Here is a 24,972-nt window from a genome sequence, read left to right as displayed (position 1 = left end):
AGAAGTCAAATCCACATACCTTTGTTCATGGAACAAAATGAACATTTTAACTTGAATAAAAGTTAGAATCTTTTAACAAGAATCCACTTCTAAAAAAAAAATCTCTTCCCACCAGTGACCTCTTTTATTTATTTCAAAATGTCTATTCTTTCCCATCGATTTCAGTATGATCTCTGTAGCAAGTAAAAAAGGGAGCTTTTCCCAGGAGAACTTATGTCAAGAAACAATCATCTTCGGCCCTCTTCTGATACGTTAAGAAATAGTTCTCATCTCTCTTAAAGTAGGTTTGAACATTTTCCTCTGATGAATACTTTACATACTCTGAGCAAACAGCTTCAAATTTCTCATGTATTTTTCTGAAGAGATTCCTATTTCTTTTTTTTTTTTAATCCCCAGTGGTTTAAGGTATCATATCTACATATAGTTTGTACTACATTCTATATAAGCAATGCAATAAGACTTATAGGATTTCATTCTGTAGCATTGTCCTTAGGTCTATTTGCACTTGATGCTGAGTTCACTTAGAGAAATATGCATCCTTTGTTTTCTGTGATTTTGTTTTCTGTGATTTGGTTTTCATAAAACATGAAGCTGTTCTCTAGATTATCCAGACTAGTTCCCTGTCTCAAGGTATACCCATATGTAACTCTGTAAGACAAATGGTTAGACAGTATGTTTCTAAATGTCCCAGAAAAAGGAAGTAGCACCAATAGTCCTTATATAGTGAGGGATTTCCAGGGGAATGCACTTAGAGTCTTCACAAGTTCCGTTGTTCTTGAATGCAATCATTATTCTTTCCTTTTTATTGAAATTATTTGATATTATTCCTTTCCTTTGGGTAAAGTGCCTTATTTTGAAACCTAACTTTAATTATATTTTTATGGAGAAAATAGAAAGCAGGTTCTTCTAACTAGTATATTCTACCATGTAAAACTCTTAACTTTGTCATTACATTTGTCATCTCTTCCCTTGTGGTTCAGCTGGTAAAGAATACGCCTGCAGTGTGGGAGACCTGGGTTTGATCCCAGGGTTGGGAAGATCCCCTGGAGAAGGGAAAGTCTACCCACTCCAGTATTCTGGCCTGGAGAATTCCATGAAATGCAGTTCATGGGGTTGCAAAGAGTTGGCCGTGACTGAGTGGCTTTCACTTTCACTTTCTGAAATGTAGACATATCCTGATTAATCATTATTGTCATGTAGGTTTCTCTCTTTTTTTCATGAAAAAAATATTGAATTATTAGTTTTTCTTAAAAGTTCAATGGTTTTTATATTTCAGATGCTCTTTAGTATTCAGCATATTCACAGCATGCTCAGAGTTTCCCTCACTAGTCCACTGGCTCTAATATTTATTAGAATAATTTTATTTACCATATGTTTGTGTCCTATTGGAAATGTTAGGAGAAAAAATTGAATTTTCAATGTGAAAGGTCCTTTCTTCTTTTATCAAAAGGAAAAGATGCATTCTCTGACATTAGTAGAAGTCATGCTGGCGTTCTCTTAATAAGAAACTCACTAAAATGACAAAGAGCATGAAAAATGTAATTAGATGTTTGGTTGAACTGGGTTGGTTGGTTGGTTTTTCTAGCTGGTAAATTCTAATTCACAAAAATAAAATTACAATTAATAAGAAAGCACAAATGTAGCAGATATATTGATATTCTACATACTATTGAAGTAGTTGTCGATTCATGTGATTACAATATAAAAAATAAATTTGACTTTTTTGCAAATTTTGCTGAATTTTTCTCTGAAAAAATACTATAACAAGTGGATTTATTTGTTCAGTTCTCAGTGAGGTACTGGCTGTATCAAGGTTTTGGCAAAACAAACATGCTTTATCTATCTCTAAGTATATTAACTAATCTATAAAGGCTTGACATTCATTAATGCTTGCTGAGGGAAAAAATGAGTTCTCAAGATTGTGTTTTGCTCAGTACTGTATAACTTACTTTCACAGCCCTACTTAAGCTTTGATTTCTAAATCTCTCCCCAGTGAAATCATACCTCAAAGATATTTCGTTAAAATGACGAGATAAGCTGCCATGCATCCCTATGCTGGCGTAGGAGTAAGGGACAGAGTTCTGGGAGATCTTGCAAAACTATTCCTAAGCTTTAGGGAAAGAAACACAAGTAATTAACCTCGTCATCATGAACAATAATAGCCCAGAGAACATGACAACTACCTATGGAGAACAGGCTTGTCTTGAATTTGTATTGATGACTCAAAACATAGAGTTAGAATGTGGAGGTTGGAGTTATGGAAAATAGGGACTATTAGAAAGACTGTGCTTTTCAGGTTCTGCATTTTTGAAAATATTTTAAGATGCATATCATCGTTGTCATATCATATACAATGCAAGACTATAGCATAGCATAGCAAGACTATAATAATACAGTCTTGCCTCTTTGTTTTGAAATATTTTTTCAGAGAGCTGGTAATAGTTCAGATGACTGTATTATATCCCTAAATATTAGTTTGAATCATATGAAACTGTTGCTCTTTGACTACTTTGGGGGCTATAAACATGGTGACCTCACAGGCTTCAATCTAGTAAAAAACGTGTCATTCCCCAAACAGAAAGGTAATATTCTCCTACTCCTTAACTACTTTCTGTTGTATATGAAACTCAAACTCTGCCTTTGTGATCATTTACTGGTTAAGTTTGACATGTAAGAGAAATTTCAAGCAGATTTTTTGGCATCAAAATAGAGATTTCAAATAGGAAAACCAGGCCCCCCTGGGAAATAGGCCTTTATGAAGTCACCTAATCAGTACCCTGGTCTCAGTGGATACAGTCTTTCTGTTTGCAGAGTATTTCTTCAGAGAAAATGCAGTGTGGTTGGTTAATTTGTCATCTTCTTTATCATTGCTCTAAATGAATATGCCCTGGCATTCTAATGAGATTAAGAGACATTGTCCTTTCTTGAATGGAGCTGGATGTTGACAAGGTTTCCTTAGCTACCTATTTCCAAGTCCCCTCTTACATGAGCATGATTAGTCCGTTCAGCACATGTTGTTTTCTCTTGATTTGACCCTGAGGTAGAAGTGACCTTTTCCTCACTTTACTCCCCAATTCAGGATGAACCTTAAAGCAGCTTCCTCTAGTCTGGAGAGAAATAAGATTTCAGCACTGAATAGATTCTCTTGAGTATACTTCTTTGTTCAAGACCGTGCTAATGTGAACGCTTAGTAAAACAAATATAATGGCATTTTTAAAGCCTCACAAGGCAGGTAATTGCTTTAAAGAAATCATGGAACCTTTTTTTCCTTCCTTTTTCCTGAAGCGGAAAATCCAAGTGTTCTCTAACACCCAGGATTGAGCATAAGTTGTGGATTCCTTCTAAAGGGTGAGGATAAATTTCCCTTATACTAAAAATCACCAACTGCCATGAGTCGGACACGACTGAAGTGACTTAGCAGGAGCAGCAGCCATGGAAGTGCTGAGTGAAAAATTGTCCTTATCCTTTCTTTGTGGACTACAGTTTTCCTCCTCTTGATATAGGCTATAAATAGGAAATAAACTGTCGAATGAAATCAGATAGTATGCAAAGATTTCACTGATGAGTTTAGGTGAGCAAATCATGAAAAGAACAGAATATTACCTGGTCCTAAATCTTTGCCAACAAGTATTTAGTGACTTCCTCACTCTCTACCCTTTTGGAAGATACCACTTTTTAACCCCACTTTTGAAGAATAACACATATTTGGTATTAATTTCTTTTTTTAAAACTTATCCAAAAGAAGGAAAATGATTAACAATATTAAAAATTATTACTGTTTAGTGGACAAGGGAAATAAACAATCTTTTTAATATCCTTCATTAAAATCAACAGTTTCTCCTTTCATAATGTATTTTTCTGAGGTAATTGATCAGTACACGGACTATACAAAAATAACTTGCTTTTCTAAATGGTAGAATCTTGGCTTATGCAAACACCTGAGACATGCCCAAATTATAATGTAAAAAATTAGAGTGTTGTATTAAATTATCTTTCTAAGAGCCAAAAATCTGCAGTATTTTTCCTTCTGTTCTTTAGATATATTTTAAACAAGTAGTGATTTTTAAAGTGTTTCATTGGTATTCAGTTTGATAAGCAAGGCTCTTTATTAACCAAAAATTCTCTCAATTTCCAAATAAGACTACATAGTGGAAGAAATACATAATTGATCTATTTGTGGCAATGTTTCTTAGAAGAATGCCTTACTATTCCCTGTTTTGTAGAGTGCTGTCCACTGAGTAAGTGCCTAGTGGTCACATGTTGATAGCTTGAAAGAATGAATTAAAAGCTAAATAAGAAATGTGCTGGGGCTATGAGTGAAGCATACTGTGTCTAAGTCCTCCCTGCTTTCCTCTTTGGACCCTGCTATCCTAAGAAGAGACATGGTTGAAACAAATTTGAAGTTGTAAATCTTTTCTACTTAATCCTAAGAAAGAAAGTACGTGCATATTTGCAAGTCTGTCTCTGAACCCAGCTCTATCCATTTTAATAAAAATATAACAGTATTCACAAACAGTAGTTACACAACAGTAGCTAGATAGTGATACAGTTACTTCATAAAATAGTATATGATATAAGCCAGGGAAGTTTTTTTTGTTTTTTTTTTTTTTAATGTAAAAGTGAAAATCAAAGAAATGCAGAGGTCAAGTAGACACATCAAAATAAAGCACTCATGAAGTTAAGCTTCAAGGAATGATAATCTTTAAATGCCAGTTTTTTCTCTGGTTTTGCCAGCTTTCAGGGGGTTATTTAAGCATAATTATCATCTATGACTTTATTTTAAAAGAAATACATAATGTTCAGAAATTGACATAATTATATCTCTGAGGTATTGGTGCCTAATTTTGTAATTTTATGCCATTTTCTACTAACTGATCGACTCCCATGTAATTCAATGGCATCCATATTATTTACTCAGTAATCTGTAATTATAGATTTCCTCTAATGAAGCACCCTATGCTTTATTGCCCCGTGTTCTTAGGAGCTCTCTGGGTTTCAATTACAGAAAATTTGAACTTTGAAGAGCTATTTTTTCCCTGATGAACATTATAAAGTAATGAAGAGATTAATCACTGTTCCCTTGACTGAAACACCAAAAGGCAATACCACCTAATGTACAATTGCCTTATTATTTTGCATATGTCTTCTTCTTTAATTTAATAGTTGAATTCCATTAAATGGTAGTAGCACTATGTTAAATTTACTATGAGTATCTGCCTTAGGGAGTTATTTATTTTGAAATTAAATTTTTTTTCTATTGGAGACCAACTTCCTTTTATTTAGTAAAGCATATAATTAAGGTCTATGTAAAATTTAATTAATTAATAGAGCAGGATATTGTTAATGTGTGTTTTGTATAAATTGCCTAAATTACCTGAATTTAGGCCCTTTATGTTTCCAAAGCACTCACTCTAGGACTTTGATCCTTGAATAGATCTGGTGAGCTAAAATATATTCATTTAATAATCTTTCTAAAAGTTATATCCATTTAAACTCGAAAGTATAAAGTATCTGTCTTTTGTTGTTATTTGCTTTTTTCTTTAGAATTGGCATTAATCTTTTATTTCTTAATTTAGAAACATGAGGGAAGACCTTAGGATTTGTAGAAAATGATAAGGAGAGGTAGCTTAGCTGGTGTGATTGGAGGAGCCAAAGAAAAACCTGGAAATAATTAGTGAGACCATTGGAGTGTGGATTGGAACAGATGAGCCTTGAATCTTAGAAAAGAGGATAATGTGATTAAAGTTATAGTTTAGTTGTATGAGAGACTGGAAACATAATTCAACAAGTTGATTCATGTAGATTATCCAGGTTAAGGAATATGTGTTAGACTTGAGGAGGAGACTCTGTATTGCCAGTAACAATGTGCTATAGGTTAGTCACTATTTGACTTTGGAGATGAAGAAAAAAATACTAAAGATCATTCAAAGGTTCTAAGCCTGGGGAATAATTTAAAAAAAAGAGAGAGAAAATTGAGATAAGTAGTCATTAGGGCTGTGATTAGATGGGGAAATCTTTGGGTAATTCCATCCATCTGAAACACATGAAGTCTGAGATGATAGGAAATTTTATAAATAATATTGTTTGGGAGTCACTGATGGTTTGTCCTTGAAATGGGAATGCAAGTAAATAGTGAGGTTGTAAATTAAGTTGTCTCCATCACAGAAGAGAACTAGAAGCTTTGAAACTGAGATCACTTCCTGAAGTCCATGAAAGACCACAAACTATCCTGTGATAGTTCTGCTTTCTAAATAATTATTTTTCAGCAGCTTGTTTCAATTCCATCAGGAGACAGGAGTGAGATTGCTAGAAGTATAAATCCATTCTAGTTGATTGAGAAAGAATCCAGCCATGCTCAGAGTCATACTGGCTCTCTTCTGGAGCAGATTATTGAATTCCTCTTAAGGAATTATTCGGAGAAGGCAATGGCAACCCACTCCAGTACTCTTGCCTGGAAAATCCCATGGACGGAGGATCCTGGTGGGCTGCAGTCCATGGGGTCGCTAAGAGTCAGACAGGACTAAGCGACTTCACTTTCACTTTTCACTTTCATGTGTTGGAGAAGGAAATGGCAACCCACTCCAGTGTTCTTGCCTTGATAATCCGGGGGACAGGGGAGCCTGGTGGGCTGCCATCTATGGGGTCACACAGAGTTGGACATGACTGAAGCGACTTAGCAGTAGCAGTATATATATACCTATATATATATATTCATATTTTTTCCATTATAGTTCATCACAAGATATTGAATATATTTCCCTGTGCTATACCATAGGATCTTGTTTATCCATTATATATGTAATAGTTTGCATCTGCTAATCCCAAACTCCCAATCTATCCCTCCACCATCCCTCTCCCCCTTGGCAACTATAAGTCTGTTCTCTGTGTCTGTTTGTCTGTTTTGTAGTCGAGTTCATTTGTGTCATATTTTAGATTTCACATATACGTGATATCATACAATGTTTTTGTTTTTTTCTTTCTGACTTACTTCACTTTAGTATGATATTTTCTAGGTCCATCCATGTTGCTGCAAATGGCATTATTTTCTTTTATTGATGAATAGTATTCCATTGTATACATGTACCACATCTTCTTTATCCATTCATATGTTGATGAGCATTTACATTGTTTCCATGTCTTGGGTGTTGTGAGCAGTGCTGCTGTGAATGTAGGGGTACATGTATCTTTTTGAATTATGATTTTTTCCTGATATATGACCAGAATTGGCACTGCTGGATCATGTGGTATTTTACTTCTTTGGGAATCTCACCTGACTATGTAGCTGCTGAAGCCTGTTTCCTATTCCTACTACTTCTGCATACATGCTTACACTAAATTCCTACCTTTGTCTCTTGTAACCCCGTCTAACACATTCATCAAGAGAATTATAACAGGGACTTCCCTGGTGGTCCAGTGGTTAAAACTTTGCCTTGCAATGAAGGGAGTGTGGGTTCAATCCCTTGTCCGGGGGCTAAGATCTCACATGCTTCATGGCCAGAAAAAACAAAAACATAAAACAGTAACAATATTTTAACAAATTCAGTAAAAGCTTTACAAAAATGGTTCACATTAAAAAAAATTTTTTTAAGAGAATTATAATGTTTCCTCTTTTCCTTTTTCTTCCTCCCTGCCCCAGCCCACTGGGGGGTCAAATTCTTCCATGAGAGAGGCTGGGGGAGTGAGAGGGCAAACAAATTATGCCACCCATTCTCACCTTCAGGCACCTGGGTCCAAAAGACTAACCAACAATGGGGGAAGGAAATGCCTTGAAACAAACATAAGATCAGTATTTCAATTACAACCAGAAAATTACAGAACCTTCCTAAGATATCATTAAGGGGCATGAAAGGGAAACTTGATGTTGTATGTCTAGGAACAATGGTGAAGAAAACGAAAAACAATTTTATATTTATGTCTTTACCGAGTTAAGACTGTTCAAAAACTGAAGTTAATTATACATGGCTTTTTTTCAAACTGCTTTTTATTTTTTGAAAAAAAAACAAAAGTATATAATATCATGTTAAAACAAGATATACGCTCCTCAGTTTGAAAGTGGAAGTTGTAATAAGAACAGATCAGTTTACAGCAAGCAGTCTTTACTCTGTGACTTCAAAAAAATGACATGATCAGAAACACACACTCAAGACTCCTTGCTCTTTAAAAATAGGTAACCAACAGTTAAGTAGATAACCAACATTTAAGTGCCTGTGCAAAATGAGGTGAAGTTGTCATTACCTTTCTGACCTACTCTAGAATCTGGTAAGCAGAGAAAGAATAATTCAAAAGTTGGTCTAACAATGGGTGAATTGTCAACTTGTTTCCTGTATTCCAGCCATCAGCAACATAGAGTACCAGTTGCCTCATGTACATTTTTATACCTGGTGGTAGGCTGCCGTTGTTGCTGTGATGTGTGACTTTTGTTAAAACTATCTGACATAAGAGCCGTTCTTAAAAAATTACTTCCATCCTTCCCTTACCTGGTGCTTGTGCTAGGAACCAAGGAAGATACAAGTATACATGTGACCTCTTGATGGTGCTCTGGAAGTTCAAACTATCCATTTTCTTCTCTCCACAACTAGGGTTGTGTTTGTATTTCTTATGAAGATGCTTAGGTTCATTGTACGGTATTATATTCTGATATGACAGTCCAGTAGGCAAGGAGCTATGTCTTCTATAATGGAGCTGAATTTACTCCACATCAGTCAGAGGCTGGTTCTCGGGTAGAAAATCAAGTGCAGGTTCGATGCATGAAGCAGGGCACTCAAAGCCGGTGCTCTGGGACAACCCGGAGGGATGGGGTGGGGAGGGAGGTGGGAGGCGGAGTTCAGGATGGGGAGACACAGGTATACCCGTGGCTGATTCATGTCAATGTATGGCAAAAAAAACACCACAATCATGTAAAGTAATTAGCCTCCGATTAAAATAAATTAATTTTTAAAAATAAAACCAAAAAAAAAAAAAGCTTGGAAAGCAGGTGTTTTGTTGCCTTTGGGGGAAAAAAAAAAAACAAAAAAAAAAACAAAAAGCACCTCTCTTCTCTTTCAAGGTCTCTTAAATGTAAATCCACATAGAAGTGTATGTATAATTGTTGCTTCATGAATGATTCTGTGTCATTCTTGACTTTGTACTTCTAAGTAGAGACATCTCAGTTTCAAATAGGCAGACATTGACTTCTGGTATTCTTTCCCATCTTCCACCCATAAATGAGCCCTATTTCACTGACATGGAGGTTGCCAAACTCCTTCAGCAACTCAGAGATTGTGAGTTCCATAGGTGTTTGGATGTAGCATGACACTGATGTTGACAGTGTGTGCTCTAGAGCAGTGGTCAGCAAACTGATTGTGTAAAGGGCCAGATAATAAATATTTTAGACCTCGAAGACCAAAAAAATCTCCATCACAGCTACTCATGTCTGCTGTTACAGCTTGAAAGGAGCCATGGACCAATACATCATGAAATGGCATGGCTATGTTCCAATAAACGTTATGGACTGAAATTTTAATTTGGGGGAATTTTCATGTAGTTTGAAAGATTATTCTTTTTCAATTAAAAAAAAACATTTAATGTGTGAGAACCATTCTTATGATGTGGACTGTACAAACAAGCGGTGGGTTGGTTTGACCACTGAGGCTATAATTTGCCAACTCCTGCTCTAGAGACATGCTTCCAAGGGTCTGAGGCTGGTTCTGTCACCTCCCAGCTTTGCCACCTTGAGTGCCTTACTTACCTAAATATGCCTCAGTTTTATTACCTGAAAGATAGGTTGGTATAGAGATCCAGGGTACATCCCTTAGAACAGGGCCTGACATATTATAAACTCTCAATAAATGGCAGATATTACTACCATGCCTATATCCAAAAACATCTTTGTTATTATCTTTTTAGAAAGTCACTGATATTTACTTTGCTGGATAGTTTTGAATGGAGTTAAATTTATTCTTTTGCCAAGTTTGTTTTTGCTTAGTTCTCCTTTCGCAAGTTCTGTACCCTTAGTAAATGATTGATTCTGATAGACACACAGAGTATTAATATTGAAATATTAATTATTTAAAATATCAAATGTGAGATATTTTACCAGAGGCATCAGCAGTGGTTTTCTGGTAAGTGTTAACATTAAGGTTTATTGGGTATTTGCTTATTTATAGAATGTGTAATTTTTTTCTCCCAATATTCTAGCATGTAGGTAACTGGGGGAAAAAATGAAGACGCATAAACATTACTTTTTAACTAATACTTACTATCAAGCTGTCTTACCTCGGGCAAACTGCCCAAAAGGTGCCTCTGGCCATAAAATATCTTTCACTGAAACTACCAGTAGAAATCCATTCAAGTGTGTTAACTGGCAACTTTTTAAATTGCAAATGTATTAGGGAAATTGAACTCACCAATTTAGTTAGTGTGACAAACTTTAAGGTAGCACCTACCACATAGGTATTTGGGGAGAAATCCCTTTATCCTTTACTGCTCATCACTTTGGAATTGAATATCCATTTAGCTTGTGACCCTCTAAAATAATATTTATTCCATGACACAATGTGACTACAACCTTCAATTAAACTTGGTAAGGAAGAGCAGTATCCACTATGAAATTTATCTGAATCTGATGATCTCCTTCACTATAAGAAACTATTCATTACCTGTTGGGGCAAAGAGATGAAATAAGAGAGTGAATGAACTCTCTAACCAACATTTTCCCCTATAGTTTTAACTTTAATTGCTCTGAGATTAATTTTGCTTTTTGGTACATACCACTGTGCAAAGCCTCAACCTGGGAGGATGTTTTTCTGTTTTGTTTTACAAATCTTCAACTGCTGCATAATGTAATTACTACTCTGCCCCTAGCTCATCCTGTGGTTTCTAGTAATTTCTTCTAAGCTCCTGTGTCCTCTTTTCCCTCTTGAAAGTTTTCTTCTTTTGTATAGAACATCTGCCATCATTATTTCCCTCAGAACTTTATACATCTATTTATGCCCTCCTTTAATCTCTATGGAATAATATCTTGATTTTCTTAAACAGTTTTCATGGCCCTAAATAACTTCAGAGACTATTATCTTAGTTACCATCTGTTAGTTTTCCAAGTCAACATTATCTCCATTCTTCACTCACTTCCAATTAAACTGCAAACTAACAAAAACCTCCCATCAGACAGAGGCTTTCTAGATGTTGTGGACCACCATACAAGTTGTTCAGGTTTTTGTCATGTCTTACTTCTTATTTTGTTAAATTTTAAGAGCTATTTGTCAGCCCCAGGCCTTCATTTTTTTCAGATCCCAGAGAAGGAATTTTGTTTCCCTCTTTTTTGATAAGTGAACAATCTTCTAATTTTGTGTGATCTACAAATCCATACATCTTACAGCAGGGTCTTAATCTGGCCTGTAATAGATGGTGTGAAAAAGATTGAATCTTACACTGATTTTTCTTGCTCTCCACTTATCACTGCCTTCTTATGCTGTCAGCCTCCATTTGCCACTGCTTATGACCTTGCTCACAAAACCAGTTTTACTGCTTTATTCAGTCTTTTACCAATAATACCAAAATTGAGCATCCTGCTTTGCTCAGGGTTATATGCAGAATAATACTTGTCACTGCAAATTCAACTGTATTCTTTGTAGAATTTCTCACCTCTGGCCTATGTTGCATAATACTGTGAGGCCAATCCTAAATGTCACCTTTATCATGTCATCACCTTCCTGAACATCTACCAGTTGCTCTTTAGAAACCCTCTCATCACATTCAGACTTTTTACTTTGATACCCGAGGCCCTTTAGAACATTGCTCTTATGTTGCTCTCCTCATGGTTTACTATGTACTCCGTGTGTTTTTGCTTTCAGGTACCTACATTGATTCAAAAGCACCTCAACACATTTTATCCTTTTAACATTATATGATATGAACAGGCAAAACTAATAAAGGTTGCCTCTGAGTGGTGGAGGCAAGAGGGAACTTTCTGGGGGTGATGGAAATATTCAGTATCTTAACTCTGGTGGTTACAGTGGGTATAAACACTTGTAAAAATTCATCAAACTGTATGCAAAATCTACGCATTACAGCATATGTAAGTTTATATACAGACACACATACATTCAGAGAGAGGAAGCAAGTAGCCATGTGTGTGTACATGAGGAGTTAATATATCTAGATTTTACAAAACTGCAATGAGGTACCATTTCACACTGGTCAGAATGGCCATCATTAAAGTGCCTCCAAATAATAAGTGCTGGAGAGGGAATGGAGAAAAGGGAACCCTCTTACACTGTTGGTGAGAATGTAAATTGGAGAACTGTATGGAGGTTTCTTAAAAAAAACAAACATAGACTACCATATAACCCAGTAATCCCACTACTGGGCATATACCCTGAGAAAAGTATAACACAAAAAGACACATGTACCCCAATGTTCATAGCAGCAGTGTTTACATTAGCCAAGACATGGAAGCAATCTAAATGTCCATTGATGGATGAATGGGTAAAGAAGATGTGAGGGTGTGTGTGTGTGTGTGTGCATAATGAAATATTCAGTTCAGTTCAGTTCAGTTGCTCAGTCATGTCCGACTCTTTGCGACCTCATGAATCATAGCACGCCAGGCCTCCCTGTCCATCACCAACTTCCGGAGTTCACCCAGACTCACGTCCATTGAGTCAGTGATGCCATCCAGCCATCTCATCCTCTGTCGTCCCCTTCTCCTCCTGCCCCCAATCCCTCCCAGCATCAGAGTCTTTTCCAGTGAGTCAGCTCTTCACATGAGGTGGCCAAAGTACTGGAGTTTCAGCTTTAGCATCATTCCTTCCAAAGAAATCCCAGGGCTGATCTCCTTCAGAATGGACTGGTTGGATCTCCTTGCAGTCCAAGGGACTCTCTCAGTCATAAAAAAAGAATGAAATAATGCCACTTGCAGCAACATGGATAGACTTAGAGATTATCATACTAAGTGATGGAAGCCAGACAGAGAAAGATAAATGATATCACTTATATGTGGATTCTCCAAAAATGATACAAATGAACTTATCTACAAAACAGAAATAGACACACAGACATAGAAAGCAAACTTACGGTTAAATTTAAAAATTTTTAAAGATCTGGATTTTAGTCTCTTTAAACTAATCATTTTCAACCTTTCAAGTATAATTTTTTCAAAGGCTTAACCTAAGCCCTTATTCGTCCATCACTCTTCCCCAATTCCTTGAGCCCACAGAGAACATAGTTTTATTTTTTTTAATTATTTAGTCTACCTAAGTGTTATTTCACAGTAGGGTCCTACCCTCATTAATAAGCCTTTTGCTTCTTTTGGGTGTCACCTTATTGACTTTCAGTTCATTTTTGTTGGTTGATGGAAACTTCTTCAACTTCAATCTGCTCAGCTTTTCCAGAAAGCCTTAATTATATAATTGAGAAAATTCAAGGAGGCAATAGTGGTGAATATAGAAGCCATTTTATTTCCAGACTGCTAGGATCTTAGGAAGTGATTTTTATAGTAGTGACTTCACTTTAGTCATTTTTGAGGAATAATGAACTAGACTTGAGTCTTAGTTAATACAAGAGTCCAAGGCACTAGGTATTTTGGTTCCTAGAAAAATAAGGAATAGGTAGTCTAATTAATAATGTTTGATAAAAAGAAGGTGAGCACAAAAATATTTTCAAAAATTGTAAAGGGTCAGAGATTTTACTCTACTTGCATGCTAACAAGTCAGCTGCCAAAATTTCAGGGGAGCTGGCAGAAGACACAAGATTCCTGGGTCAGAGACAAAGAAGTCTGTTGTTCGCAGCACAGAAAGCAGCGTGAGCTTCATGTTCAAATTGCTTTCCCTTGCCCTCCAGCTCCCACAGGGTGATGCCAAGGTGGGCCCAGGTGGGTACTAGGCACATAGTGGGTTTGTGTCACATCTGAGGAACCCATACTTAAGAGAACCCAAATCTTGTATACTGGGTTGAAAGCAAACTTGTCTGACATCTGCCCTAGAGGGAGATATAATCTGTTTTCCAAGTAAGCCTACCCTATGCTCTGGAGGAAGACATTGTATCTTCAAGGCTGTTGACGGTAAAAATATCCTTGAAACAATAGTCCAGAATAATAGTCATCAATGCCTGTGCCCACAAAATGCCCACGAATGTGAGAAATTCATAGGGCCTTTCCTCTGAATAAGTTTGTACTAGCCATTTGCAGACAGCCTTACATAAAGGTATAGTAGAGTTCATAACTTGACCTAGTGCTGATTTTAATCTGTGGTATCTTCAGACTCGTCTGGGGAAATTGAGTCAACACACACAGGTAAGTAGTGATGCTGAAAATTGAAATCAGTGGGCATTCAGCATCTACAGAATGGCCAATATTGTTAGAAACATGATGTAGAAGATACAACCCATGCCTTTTATTTTACCCAAAGATAAGTAGCTCACACAGAGCCCACTGTATTACATGCAGCTCTCTTGGCTCCTTAACACTGTCTGTGATCTAATTTCAGGATGAAAGATTAGAAAGTCACCTCTGAATTTTTATTTCTCAGACATGCCCGTATATTACCATTTTAGTGGCTGAAAGACATTACCAAATTTCTCCTTGATATTCTTTCACTCAGTAAAATAGGTATTGTAATTTGTAAGAAAGCACATTTTTCTATGTAATTCAATAAGGCTATTTTTCTTTTCAATGATAAATAAAACACTTAAAAGGTTTTTTCCCCTGAGTTTGATCTCATAAACCAAAAAATTAAAAAGTCAAACAGCTACTCACTGCTAATCACATCTAAGTAAGAATGAGTAGTTCTGTGAACTTGGAAAATCTAAGTGAACTGTAAACCTCACACAATTTGATCATGGACCAAATTTTGCTGAAATTTATTTAAAATGAAGGGTAACTTTCAAATGATCATGTTGACTTTCATTTTGTTTGAGGAAGACAAGTCTATAATATATTTATAAAACCTTTACTCCTTAGGCTTGAACATTTCATGAAAATCTCTCAGTTCCTTTGAAAGTTATCATGAAGCAAACAAAAAAGTAATGGTGGATTAGTGGTTTGAAACTTATATTTCTTTCCTTAAAGGCATTACTGAGGTTTACCAAGACCTGGCTTCTTTTTCTTATTTTTTTCCCTTAACAGAATTATCTAGCATATGCCTTCTCAGCAGGAGCTATATCACCCTCAAGGGAATCAGTATTGGTTATTGGAGAGGTGGGAGGAGAAAAATCTTAGATATTACAATGGTTTGTGACTTTCCAAAGGGCCACAGTACATAAACAGATATATAGTTATATCTGTGATACTAAATTTTAATATGGAGGAATTAGGAAAAGATATTTAACAAGGCTCCTTTAGGGGAGGAGGGAACAAAAATGGGGAAAAAAAGTTGAGAAATGGTGATCTTACATAACATTCTGTTAAATGTTGTCAGGTGGCAACCACTAAATTAAGCACAGGGATTTATTTGTAATTCCTCTATACTTTATGTCATATTTGTTCTTTCCATCTTTTTAGTCCATAAACAATATAATAGCATTAAAGAATTTTAATGACATGCTATCCATAATATCATTATGTTATAGACTTTTTTCATGTTTGCCCATCATTTATGTTAAATAATAAATACATACTGTTTGGTATTCTGTTCTCTTTTCTCATACACATGTATTCATCTTTTTACATGACTGTTTTTATAAGGATACACGAAATTTAGTTGTACTTTGGTTCTCTTCTGGTTGTACTTCTGTATCTAAAACCTCCTTCCATGTCTTCTTTTCCCCTGACTGCCTTTTAAAAATTGAGATCCTCAGAAAATATATTCTATTCCCCTTCTTCTCATACATTATCTCAGGGTCTTCTCACCCATCTTCCAATGACACTCTCATTTTTAGCTCCGGTCTAGACTTTACTCCTGGGCTCCAGATTCATATTTCCAACTTCTTACTGGATTTCTCTACTTAGATATTCCTCAAAAAGCAATTTTTTTCAAACCTGTTTATCCTTTGTTTTCTAGACTCTTTTTCTCCCCCTTGATATCACCCTTCCAGCTAGGTCCTATTGACTGTATTAATACCTTTAAAATATCCCTCCTCTCTAGTCACTCTGTTAACCCTTGAATTCAGTCCTTTATCTCTTCTTGAGAGAATTACCATTACACTCCTAAACATCTCCCTACCTTCTGTCATGCTGTCCCCAGAGTCATCCTCCACAGTGCTGTCTGACAAGTCTTTCTAAAGTATAAATCATATCAAGTCACTTCCTATATTACTTATGGCTGTACTGCCCAATACAGTAACCACGAGCCACATATAGCTATTGAGCACTTGAAATGTAACTAATCTGAAATGAAAGATGCTGAAATTAAATTGCGTTAGATTTATGAGAGTTGGTCTGATAAAAGGAATGTAAAATACATATAATTTTTGTATATATTTAAATAAATATTAATATATTAAGATTCATTTCATCGGTTTCTTTTTATCTTTTTTAATATGGCTAACAGAAAACTTAAAATTATTTATGTGGCTCACATTTGTGGTTTGTATTATATATCTGTTAGTGCTGGCTTATAGGATAATGCTCAAACCCATATCATAGCATTAAAAAACAAAACTCAACTGAATAAATTTTAAAGTCCTAACTGGTTTTATTAAATGAATCATAAATTGGATGACATCTCTTCTGGTAAATAGAAGAGAGCTCTAAAGAGCTGTACAAAAGGGAAGACTTTTATAGGCAGAAGGAAGCAAGACAAGGAAGTTATTCTAGCAAAGATTGTTCAGACAAGGTCACCTTCCTTTGTTGCACAGTGGGAAGTCTATCAGGTAGATTTCCTTTCTAGTGTTGACCAGAAAATTTCAGACTGAGTGATTAAGATTATATTCCTAGGCTAGGCTGAAACTGCAATTAGATTAAGTCTCCATTTGGTGATGTGAGCCTTTTTACAGGTGACTCCATTTTGGGCCTGTTGGCTCTTTTTTAACAACAGCATTATGATGTTTCATCATGTGGTTATCACATGCCTAGTCCATTTCATCTTCTTCTAGCTATCATGCAACAATTGATCTGGGTTCATACCAGGGCCCCTCCACATGCCAGCTGTGTGATCTAGAGCAAGATGCTTAAACTCTCTAAGTTTTAGTATACCTAGCTGAAAAACAAAGATATTATTTGCTTCAATATTTTGTTGGGAGGATCATATCACCAAAGTGGGAGCTCCCTGGCTGTCCAGTGGTTAAGCACTGTCACTGCTGTAGGTCCGGGTTCGATCCCTGGTCAAGGAACTAAGATCCCACAAGCTGTGTGGTGCAGCCAAAAAAAGATATAATCAATGTCAAGTGCCTACCACATAAAATTTAATTCTCCCTGGTACATTCCAGCCATGCCAGACTGCATTTCCTCTTTTCTTTCTATTGTAAAGAGCAGGTGATGGTTCAGATGTGTATGCAGGCTTAATATTCCTAAAAGTGAACATCCTCTTTCCCTGTTTAGTTGCTGGAGTTCTACTTTCCCTTTATTTTTCCTTTTTCATCAAATATTATACCTGAAAACCTCTGTGTTTCCTTCTATTTTTTCACTCAATGTCCTGTCCTAGAGATTGATTTTAAAAATAAAACAATGATTGTAACATTGAGGAAATCTCAAGTCAAATGAAGAACATAATAAAAAAAGATTGTAGCTTGTTCTTGCCCCATAAGAGAATACTTTTTTTCCTATGATCTGACACCCCACAGTCAATCCTTTAAGCAAAGTAGGATTTAAATTTAATTTAAGAATAACATTAGAAACAATTTCTTCTGCCTCACTCCCACACTTTTCTTCTCTTAACCCTCCTGCTTGCAAATGTCTTCTACCCTGCTGCTGCTAAGTCGCTTCAGTCATGTCTAACTCTGTGCGACCCCATAGACGGCAGCCCACCAGGCTCCCCCATCCCTGGGATTCTCCAGGAAAGAACACTGGAGTGGGTTGCCATTTCCTTCTCCAATGCATGAAAGTGAAAAGTGAAAGTGAAGTCACTCAGTCATGTCCAACTCTTCGCGACCCCATGGATTGCAGCCTACCAGGCTCCTCTGTCCATGGGATTTTCCAGGCAAGAGTACTGGAGTGGGGTGCCATTGCCTTCTCTGGTCTTCTACCCTAGACCCACACATTAGGTACCACTCAAATTAACTACCTAATGAGGGTCCTTTTCATCAGTGAGGTCTGTTGGGAAAAGCCTCCTCAGCTCACTGTGGATTATCCACAGTGTCTTAGAGAGTTTCTGGCAATGGACACTTGCTCTAACAAATCTTAAAAGTGTTTTTGATGGCCAGAATTGTCAAAGATAAGAGTAGGGTGAAATGTTTTATAGACGTTTCTGTTGGGAACTTCCATGAACATCTTTTGAGTATCCCACTCACAGGAAAAGCTTAGAAGCACAACAGCATTCTAAAAGGGGGTGATGAGACTCTGGCTAATGTCTCTGGAGTGTAAAATGTGGCCTTTCAGATGATGTAGTCACCTTTGCCTTCTACAATGTCAGCATTTCAAAATGGGTAAAGGATATGGATTAGGTAGGAGCTGGATGCAAATGTGTTTTGCAAATAGTGTCTTTTAAGATAATTGCAGATGACGGTTGAATACTGAAGGTATTAATACAATCAGTATTTAACCTTGTGTAACTCTGCTTCATCAAATCACACCCTGCACATTGATTGCATTAAGCCAGGTCAGTGGTTTCTTACTTAGGAATATCTTATAAGAATCTTAACATGAAGGCAACAGTAGTTGATCAGCTGCTGTTTATTTACATACTGAACATGTCATCAATAATACAAAAGCCAAGGTCTTTAAGTTGAAAGAACAGTGGGATTGGCATGAATTTTGCTTAATGGTGCATAATAAGCAAAGTAGTCTGTGGTGCCAGAAACTGACAGGATGCATTATGTTGAAACAGATATATGTCTTTAATTTAGGGGTATTATGTAAATCTGACAGGAGTTTTTCCCTTTATTTTCCTGTAGTTTAACTTTAATTGCTCGAAGATTAATTCTGATTTTTCCCTTCCTCCAGAGGGTGATGAGACGGGCGTGATGGATAATCTTCTGGAAGCCCTGCAATCAGGGGCAGCATTCCGAGACCGCAGAAAGCGGATTCCAAGGAATCCAGGTAGGAGCCATTCTAGCTCTCATGGTATTATAGAATGTAAATGCTCAGAACCAAATACAAAAAAAAAAAACCTTTCTCATGAAAAAAAATGTATTTGAAACAGTTGATCTCAGTTCATGAGTGAAGTCTCAGCAGGCTTCTATATCCACCTGATCACAAGTTTTAACTTTGTAAAAGTGTCTTCAAATAACAGTAGGCTTTGCAAAAAAAGTTTAGAAACAAGTATTCCAACTGTGTTTAATACTAAATATTTTTAATTGTTATTTTATGAGCATGTGATTTGTCTAGAAGATGGTTTAAAATCATAACTGTAATTAGAGTCATTCCAAATAATTGGCTTGAAGGATGTCACAGGTAAGGAAACTGAGATAATGCTTCTTTTCAGAGGTCATTTTGGCTTCGTGATCCATTCTCCATGTTACTAAAGAGAGGAGAGGCACTGATGATCCAAGATCCCCTGAAGTCTCAAAGTGTTGGAACCCCTTTTTGTGTGTGTTAGATTAGTAACAAAGCCACACTATGAAATTGATCTTGGTGGAAGAAAAAACATAAACAAAACAGGCTCCCTCCCTCAAGTGGAACCAGAATGTTGTCCATCTTTCCACTTCATACCCTATGTCTGAAATAAATAAGAACTTCTTACAGAATAATCCAAGTAGGCTGAGCTATCTACTTCTTTTAAGGACATTTTTATATTTTTAATTCCTATCTTTCTTGAAGTAGAGGGAGAAATTATATGTGTTGTTTGTAAAAGTTCTCTTCATGGGCTGTAGAGTGATATGGAGGTGTCAATGAAAAAAGGAAAATTAATAGTAAACATGGAAACTCTACTTAATTTAGATTAGTAAGATTTGCCTTGCATAGCCTACAATTCAAAAATATTCTATATTTGGAATAGAAACGATCATATTTCATTAAAATGGAAATTCAGTTCAATTCAGTCAATCGTGTCCGACTCCCTGTGACCCCATGGACTGTAGCATGCCAGGCTTCCCTGTCCATCACCAACTCCCAAAGCTTGCTCAGACTCATATCCATTGAGAAGGCAATGGCAGACCACTTCAGTATTCTTGCCTTGAGAACCCATGAACAGTATGAAAAGGCAAAATGGAAATTGGTACCTCTCAAAACTATTGTACTCCCAACAAATAATGAAAGAAATGAAGCCCAGTGAAGAATGAATGACCAAGCTTTGTCCCCTTAGTCCCTGGCACAGGAATATGAGTGCAAAAGTAACAGAAAGTATAGCTGATCTCTCCACCATCCCCCATCTCCATGACAATGAGAGGATGCCTGGATGACAAATACATATCTCACAGGCTCCGAGAGCCACCCACAGAGAGGCCCCTCTGAGATGTTAACCATTTCCTAGCAGGAACCACCACTGGGCTAAAGAAACCATTAACCACGTGGAACATCCTCTAATATGCTGTGGGATGCAGAAATACAAAACCATCCATCAGCAAGCACCAAAAGAGACCCTAAGGGTCAAAACTATTCATCAACAAGCACCAAAGAAACAGTCTTAGAAAGCAGTGTAAGAGCTCTGTGGTCACCTTTCAAATGCATACAAGCAAATTCATTTTTCTACGGAACTGCATTGCTGTTTGGTTCATGACACCTGAGTTAGGAAACACTGATGCTTCCCGGTCCCTGCCATCATTCTCCCTCCACTTAAAAAAAAAAAAAAAAAATTTATTTGGCTGTGCCGGGCCTTAGGTGCAGCATGGGAAAAAAAAAAAAAAAAAAAAAGAATGATCCAGAAAAGCTTTTGGCAATGGTGAAATTCATGGCAGAAGACAATATAAGTTGTATTTCATCTTTTTCACATTTGAGTGAATCCTGATGGGTAGATTAGCCTGAAAGTGAGATTTTGTTGAGAGAAGAAGAATGTTTTGATTGGAGTATAAGACTACTTTATGTAGATGAAGACATTGCAGATGGCCTACAAAAAGAGTAGAAGACTAAAGGAAAGAAAGTTAACATCTCTATTTATATATGTCCATATTTTTTAAGGTAATGCTGCATGGTAGAATGTCAGGAGCACTACTAATCTGTCCTCAATCTTGACCTATAAAATGCAAATATTCTCCCGTGCTACCAGAGGCCCCTTCCACCTTTTAAGGAAAATAAAAACCAGTCCTGCTCTTTCTTGAACAATCAGAGCATTTATAGTCAGTGGAAAGCAAACTGAAATAATTTTTCTATCAATGCAATTTTCTGTTAAGCAGCTTATAAGTAAAAGCACCTTATTCTGTGCCATAAAAGAACTGCCATCATCTTTCTAGGCTGTTTATTTTTAAAATACATTTGCTAAGGCCCCTGTCTGATTAGTCTCACACTTCATACTGACTGTACAAAGATGGTACCGAGAGAGATCATTCCATGGGGTTTCTGTGAGTTGAGTACTAAGGGAATGTAGTGTTGTCAACTGCAAAACACTAAGAATATATTCACAAACTGTATAATTTTTTAGTACTGATTCTGAGTAATCTAAATTAAGACCTCTCTTATTTTGTAGTTGGAGGGCCTCCACAAGCACATAGGGTCAAAAATATCAGCCCCGTTAGCTCTGGCAGTCATTCCAAGGAGCAGCAGCCAATGCACATGTCCAGTGGTGAGAAGAAACCAGAAGGCAGACAGTGGCAGTGATTGGTAAAGCATCTTGGATATCAGTAGAAGTACTTGAAGGGAGAGGGAGGGGAAGGCAGACACAGAGTTTGCAAGTCTGCCAAAAACTCTCTTGTCTGCTTCCCTCTTTCTTAAAGCAACAGAACTGGGGGGTTTTCTACATTCCCTCCCTGTTTCTGCCTCTCTTAGCTAAGATCCTCTTTTCCTACTGGCCTCCTTTTGTTTTCACTTTGCTAGGCACCTTATTTTGTTCCTTCCCAAGATCCCATTGACTTTATAGTGTTACACTTTCCCTGTTCAACCCCAGTATCCTTGTTCCTGTACAAAGACCTCTACTTTACCATGGTGAGATAAAAGCAGAAAAAAATAAATTATAAAGAAGAGTATTTTCTCCAAGTCAAGTCAAATCAGAGGAAATAGCCAAAAAAATCTGAAATCAAAGTCAACTGCAGACAGCAAAGAAGTACTGCTCTGCTTGCCAAACCCTTTATCATTGCTTACAGATGGACACTTCAACGTGTACAATACATAGCCCTACAATGTGTGTCCAATTGCAGTGTTTTCAGTTCCATATTTAAAGAAAATGAAGTGAGAGTCTGTATTTTTCATTAGAAAATCAAAATGTTAATAAATGGTATGAAGAGTTGCCTAAATTGCAAATCTTCTGCAGAGAGCCGATGTTCCCCTCCCTAAGAAGAAGTCACATTAGTTTACTCAGAAAGAGCCCCCAAATATTGCCTCCAGCCCATTCAGCTGAATGTACTGTTTCAGTTTAGGGCACCAAAAGCCATTTTAAGGGAGAGGATCACATTTGTAGTTATTTTGAAAATATTACTAACTGGTATAGCATAGGCCCCAGCCAGTCAGAACATGCAAGGGTAAGAAATAGCCTGATGGCTTTACCAATGCCCACTGGCTGAATATTAATCCAGATTATGGATGGGCTCGTGTCAAACTCAGAAATTAGGAAATGAACCCCTAAACATTCATTCATTCACTCAACTTCCTCTGTTTTGTGAAAGGTACTATGCTAGACATGATGACAGATACAAAAATAATTAAGATTTCCTTAGTTATAAGACCCTTGAGTCGTATAGAAATGATAAAAATAGAAAGACTACAGGATGAGGCAGACAATAGGGGCATTATACAAGAGATATTAATAACATCCTATGTGAGTTCTGAGAAGGGAAATATCATGCCATATCAATATGTCATAAAAAGTCATGGAGAAAAAGACTTTGAAGGTTGAGTATGGATTTCAGCAGGAGTTGTAGGTGGGGATAGTGAGCATTTGAGTTAGATGAAATATCATTAAGAGTTTAGAAAGTGCAAAGCATTTTGGGAGAGTGGCAAATCACACAACTACTAAGAAAATAGGTTATATAAAGTGTAAAAATATGGAGATAATTCTGGAAAAGTAGGTTGTTACCCTATCAGAGAGTGCTTGAATAAGAGACTAAGGTGTATCAGTCTTTAACAATGGGAATATACTGAGCTTTTTAGCAGTGGAAGAATATGACCAAAGCTATATATTGAGATATTTAATCTATAGGAATGTGGGCGATGACTTAGGAGTCTACTGTCATATCCTTAGACAAAAGGAGATAATTTAGGGAAAGAGAAGTAACCAGGAGTCAAGGATAACCCTAGGATTGACTTTGAATAGCTGGGAGGACACTTGGGTTATGAGAGAAAACTACTGAGATCAGGAAAAGGAATGGTGATAAAAGACAAATTCAGTTTGGGGCAAGTGAAACTGCAAGTGGTAGAGATCAAGATGTCCAGAAGTTTCTTGGAAATATGATTGTAGATTTCATCACAAGATGATTGAGTTAGTGAGATTTCTGATTATATTGAATACTTTGGAAATGGAAGAGATTATTAGAGGGATTATTAAGAAAAATAAATCCAAACCCAGAACTTTGAAAATGCCTCTCCTTAGGGTCTAAAAGTAGAAGACTAGCAGAGAAGTCTGATCAGGAACACTTGGGTAGGTAGGAGGCCAATCAAAACATTATTGTTCTAAAAGCAAAGGAAGGCAAAAAAGGTGTGCATTTTCAACAATGGCATATGCTACAGTGAAATCAACTAAGATCAAGACCAATGATTTGCCATTTGGGAGCTTTCTAATGACATTTTAAGAGCATCTTTTCAATATTGGAATGAAACTGGGAGCCAGAATGGAGGAACTTAGTAGATGGTGAGGCTCTAGGGGTAGATAGTATTCATTCAGAATTAAACAATTTTATTGACTGTCCCCCGGGCATCACATGCTGGGTTAGGTGCTGAGGATTTAACACCAAATAGGACATTTGCCTCAATGAGCTCACAGACCATTTGAAAAACATGAATATAATCCACGTGATACAAGTGCAATGCAAGACACTAACACAGCATTGTAAATCAACTGTACTTCAGGTAAAAACATTTTAATTTTAAAAAAAGTGCAATGTTATATGTGCCATAATGAGATAGGAATCATGTGTTTATGTAGCACGGGACATAGAATAATTCCCCACGTCCCCTACCCTCTCGCCTTTGTATTCCCTAAAATATGTGTTAATCACTTCAGTCATGTCCTACTCTTTGTGACCACATGGACTGTAGCCTGCCAGACTCCTCTGTCTTTGGAATTCTCCAGACAAGGATACTGGAGTGGGCAGACATTCCCTTCTCCAGGGGATCTTTCTGACCCAGAGATGGAACCTAGGTCTCATGCATTGCTGGTGGGTTTCTTTACTGTCTAAAATATAGACTACACTTTCTATAAATTTGGTGGGTGAAAGGAACATTTCGGTTTCTATCATCTCTGAATTTGGCCAAATCTTTCTGGACTCTCTTTGTTACAGCCTTTGTTAGCATTTAAGGTAATAAATCCCATATGTTTACAACCTACTTTGTAAAGAATTGTCCATCAGTATTCTTAACTTTGTCATTATAAGGTCAAAGATATGCTTTGGAGGAAAAAGAAATTCAGAAAGAAAACCTTGCAGGAGTAAAAACCATATGAAACGAGTTGCCAGTCCAGGTTCGATGCACGATACTGGATGCTTGGGGCTAGTGCACTGGGACGACCCAGAGGGATGGTATGGAGAGGGAGGAGGGAGGAGGGTTCCGGATGGGGAACACATGTATACCTGTGGCGGATTCATTTTGCTATTTGGCAAAACTAATACAATTATGTAAAGTTTAAAAATAAAATAAAATTAAATATATATATATATATATACACA

At 36.8% G+C, this 24,972-nt stretch overlaps 1 protein-coding gene across 9 annotated transcripts in view; it reads left to right on the top strand.

Moving 5' to 3' along the window:
• The window catches only part of DIAPH2 (diaphanous related formin 2), a 1,048,054-nt gene that overhangs the window by 800,164 nt on the left and 222,918 nt on the right, over window positions 1–24,972 (top strand). For 3 of the 9 annotated variants that reach the window (XM_025277003.3, XM_025277005.3, XM_025277006.3), the window contains exon 27: window positions 19,010–19,105. In XM_025277003.3, the coding sequence (XP_025132788.1) occupies window positions 19,010–19,105 (96 nt within the window). Of the gene's footprint in view, window positions 1–19,009; window positions 19,106–19,490; window positions 19,756–21,626; window positions 24,816–24,972 lie in introns of those variants that run through there. The other 6 variants (XM_044937412.2, XM_044937413.2, XM_044937409.2 and 3 more) reach the window with 4 other exon arrangements.

This window comes from Bubalus bubalis, chromosome X (assembly GCF_019923935.1).
Source record: "Bubalus bubalis isolate 160015118507 breed Murrah chromosome X, NDDB_SH_1, whole genome shotgun sequence".
Classification (NCBI taxonomy): Eukaryota; Metazoa; Chordata; class Mammalia; order Artiodactyla; family Bovidae; genus Bubalus; species Bubalus bubalis.
This window is presented reverse-complemented; position numbering and strand designations above follow the sequence as displayed.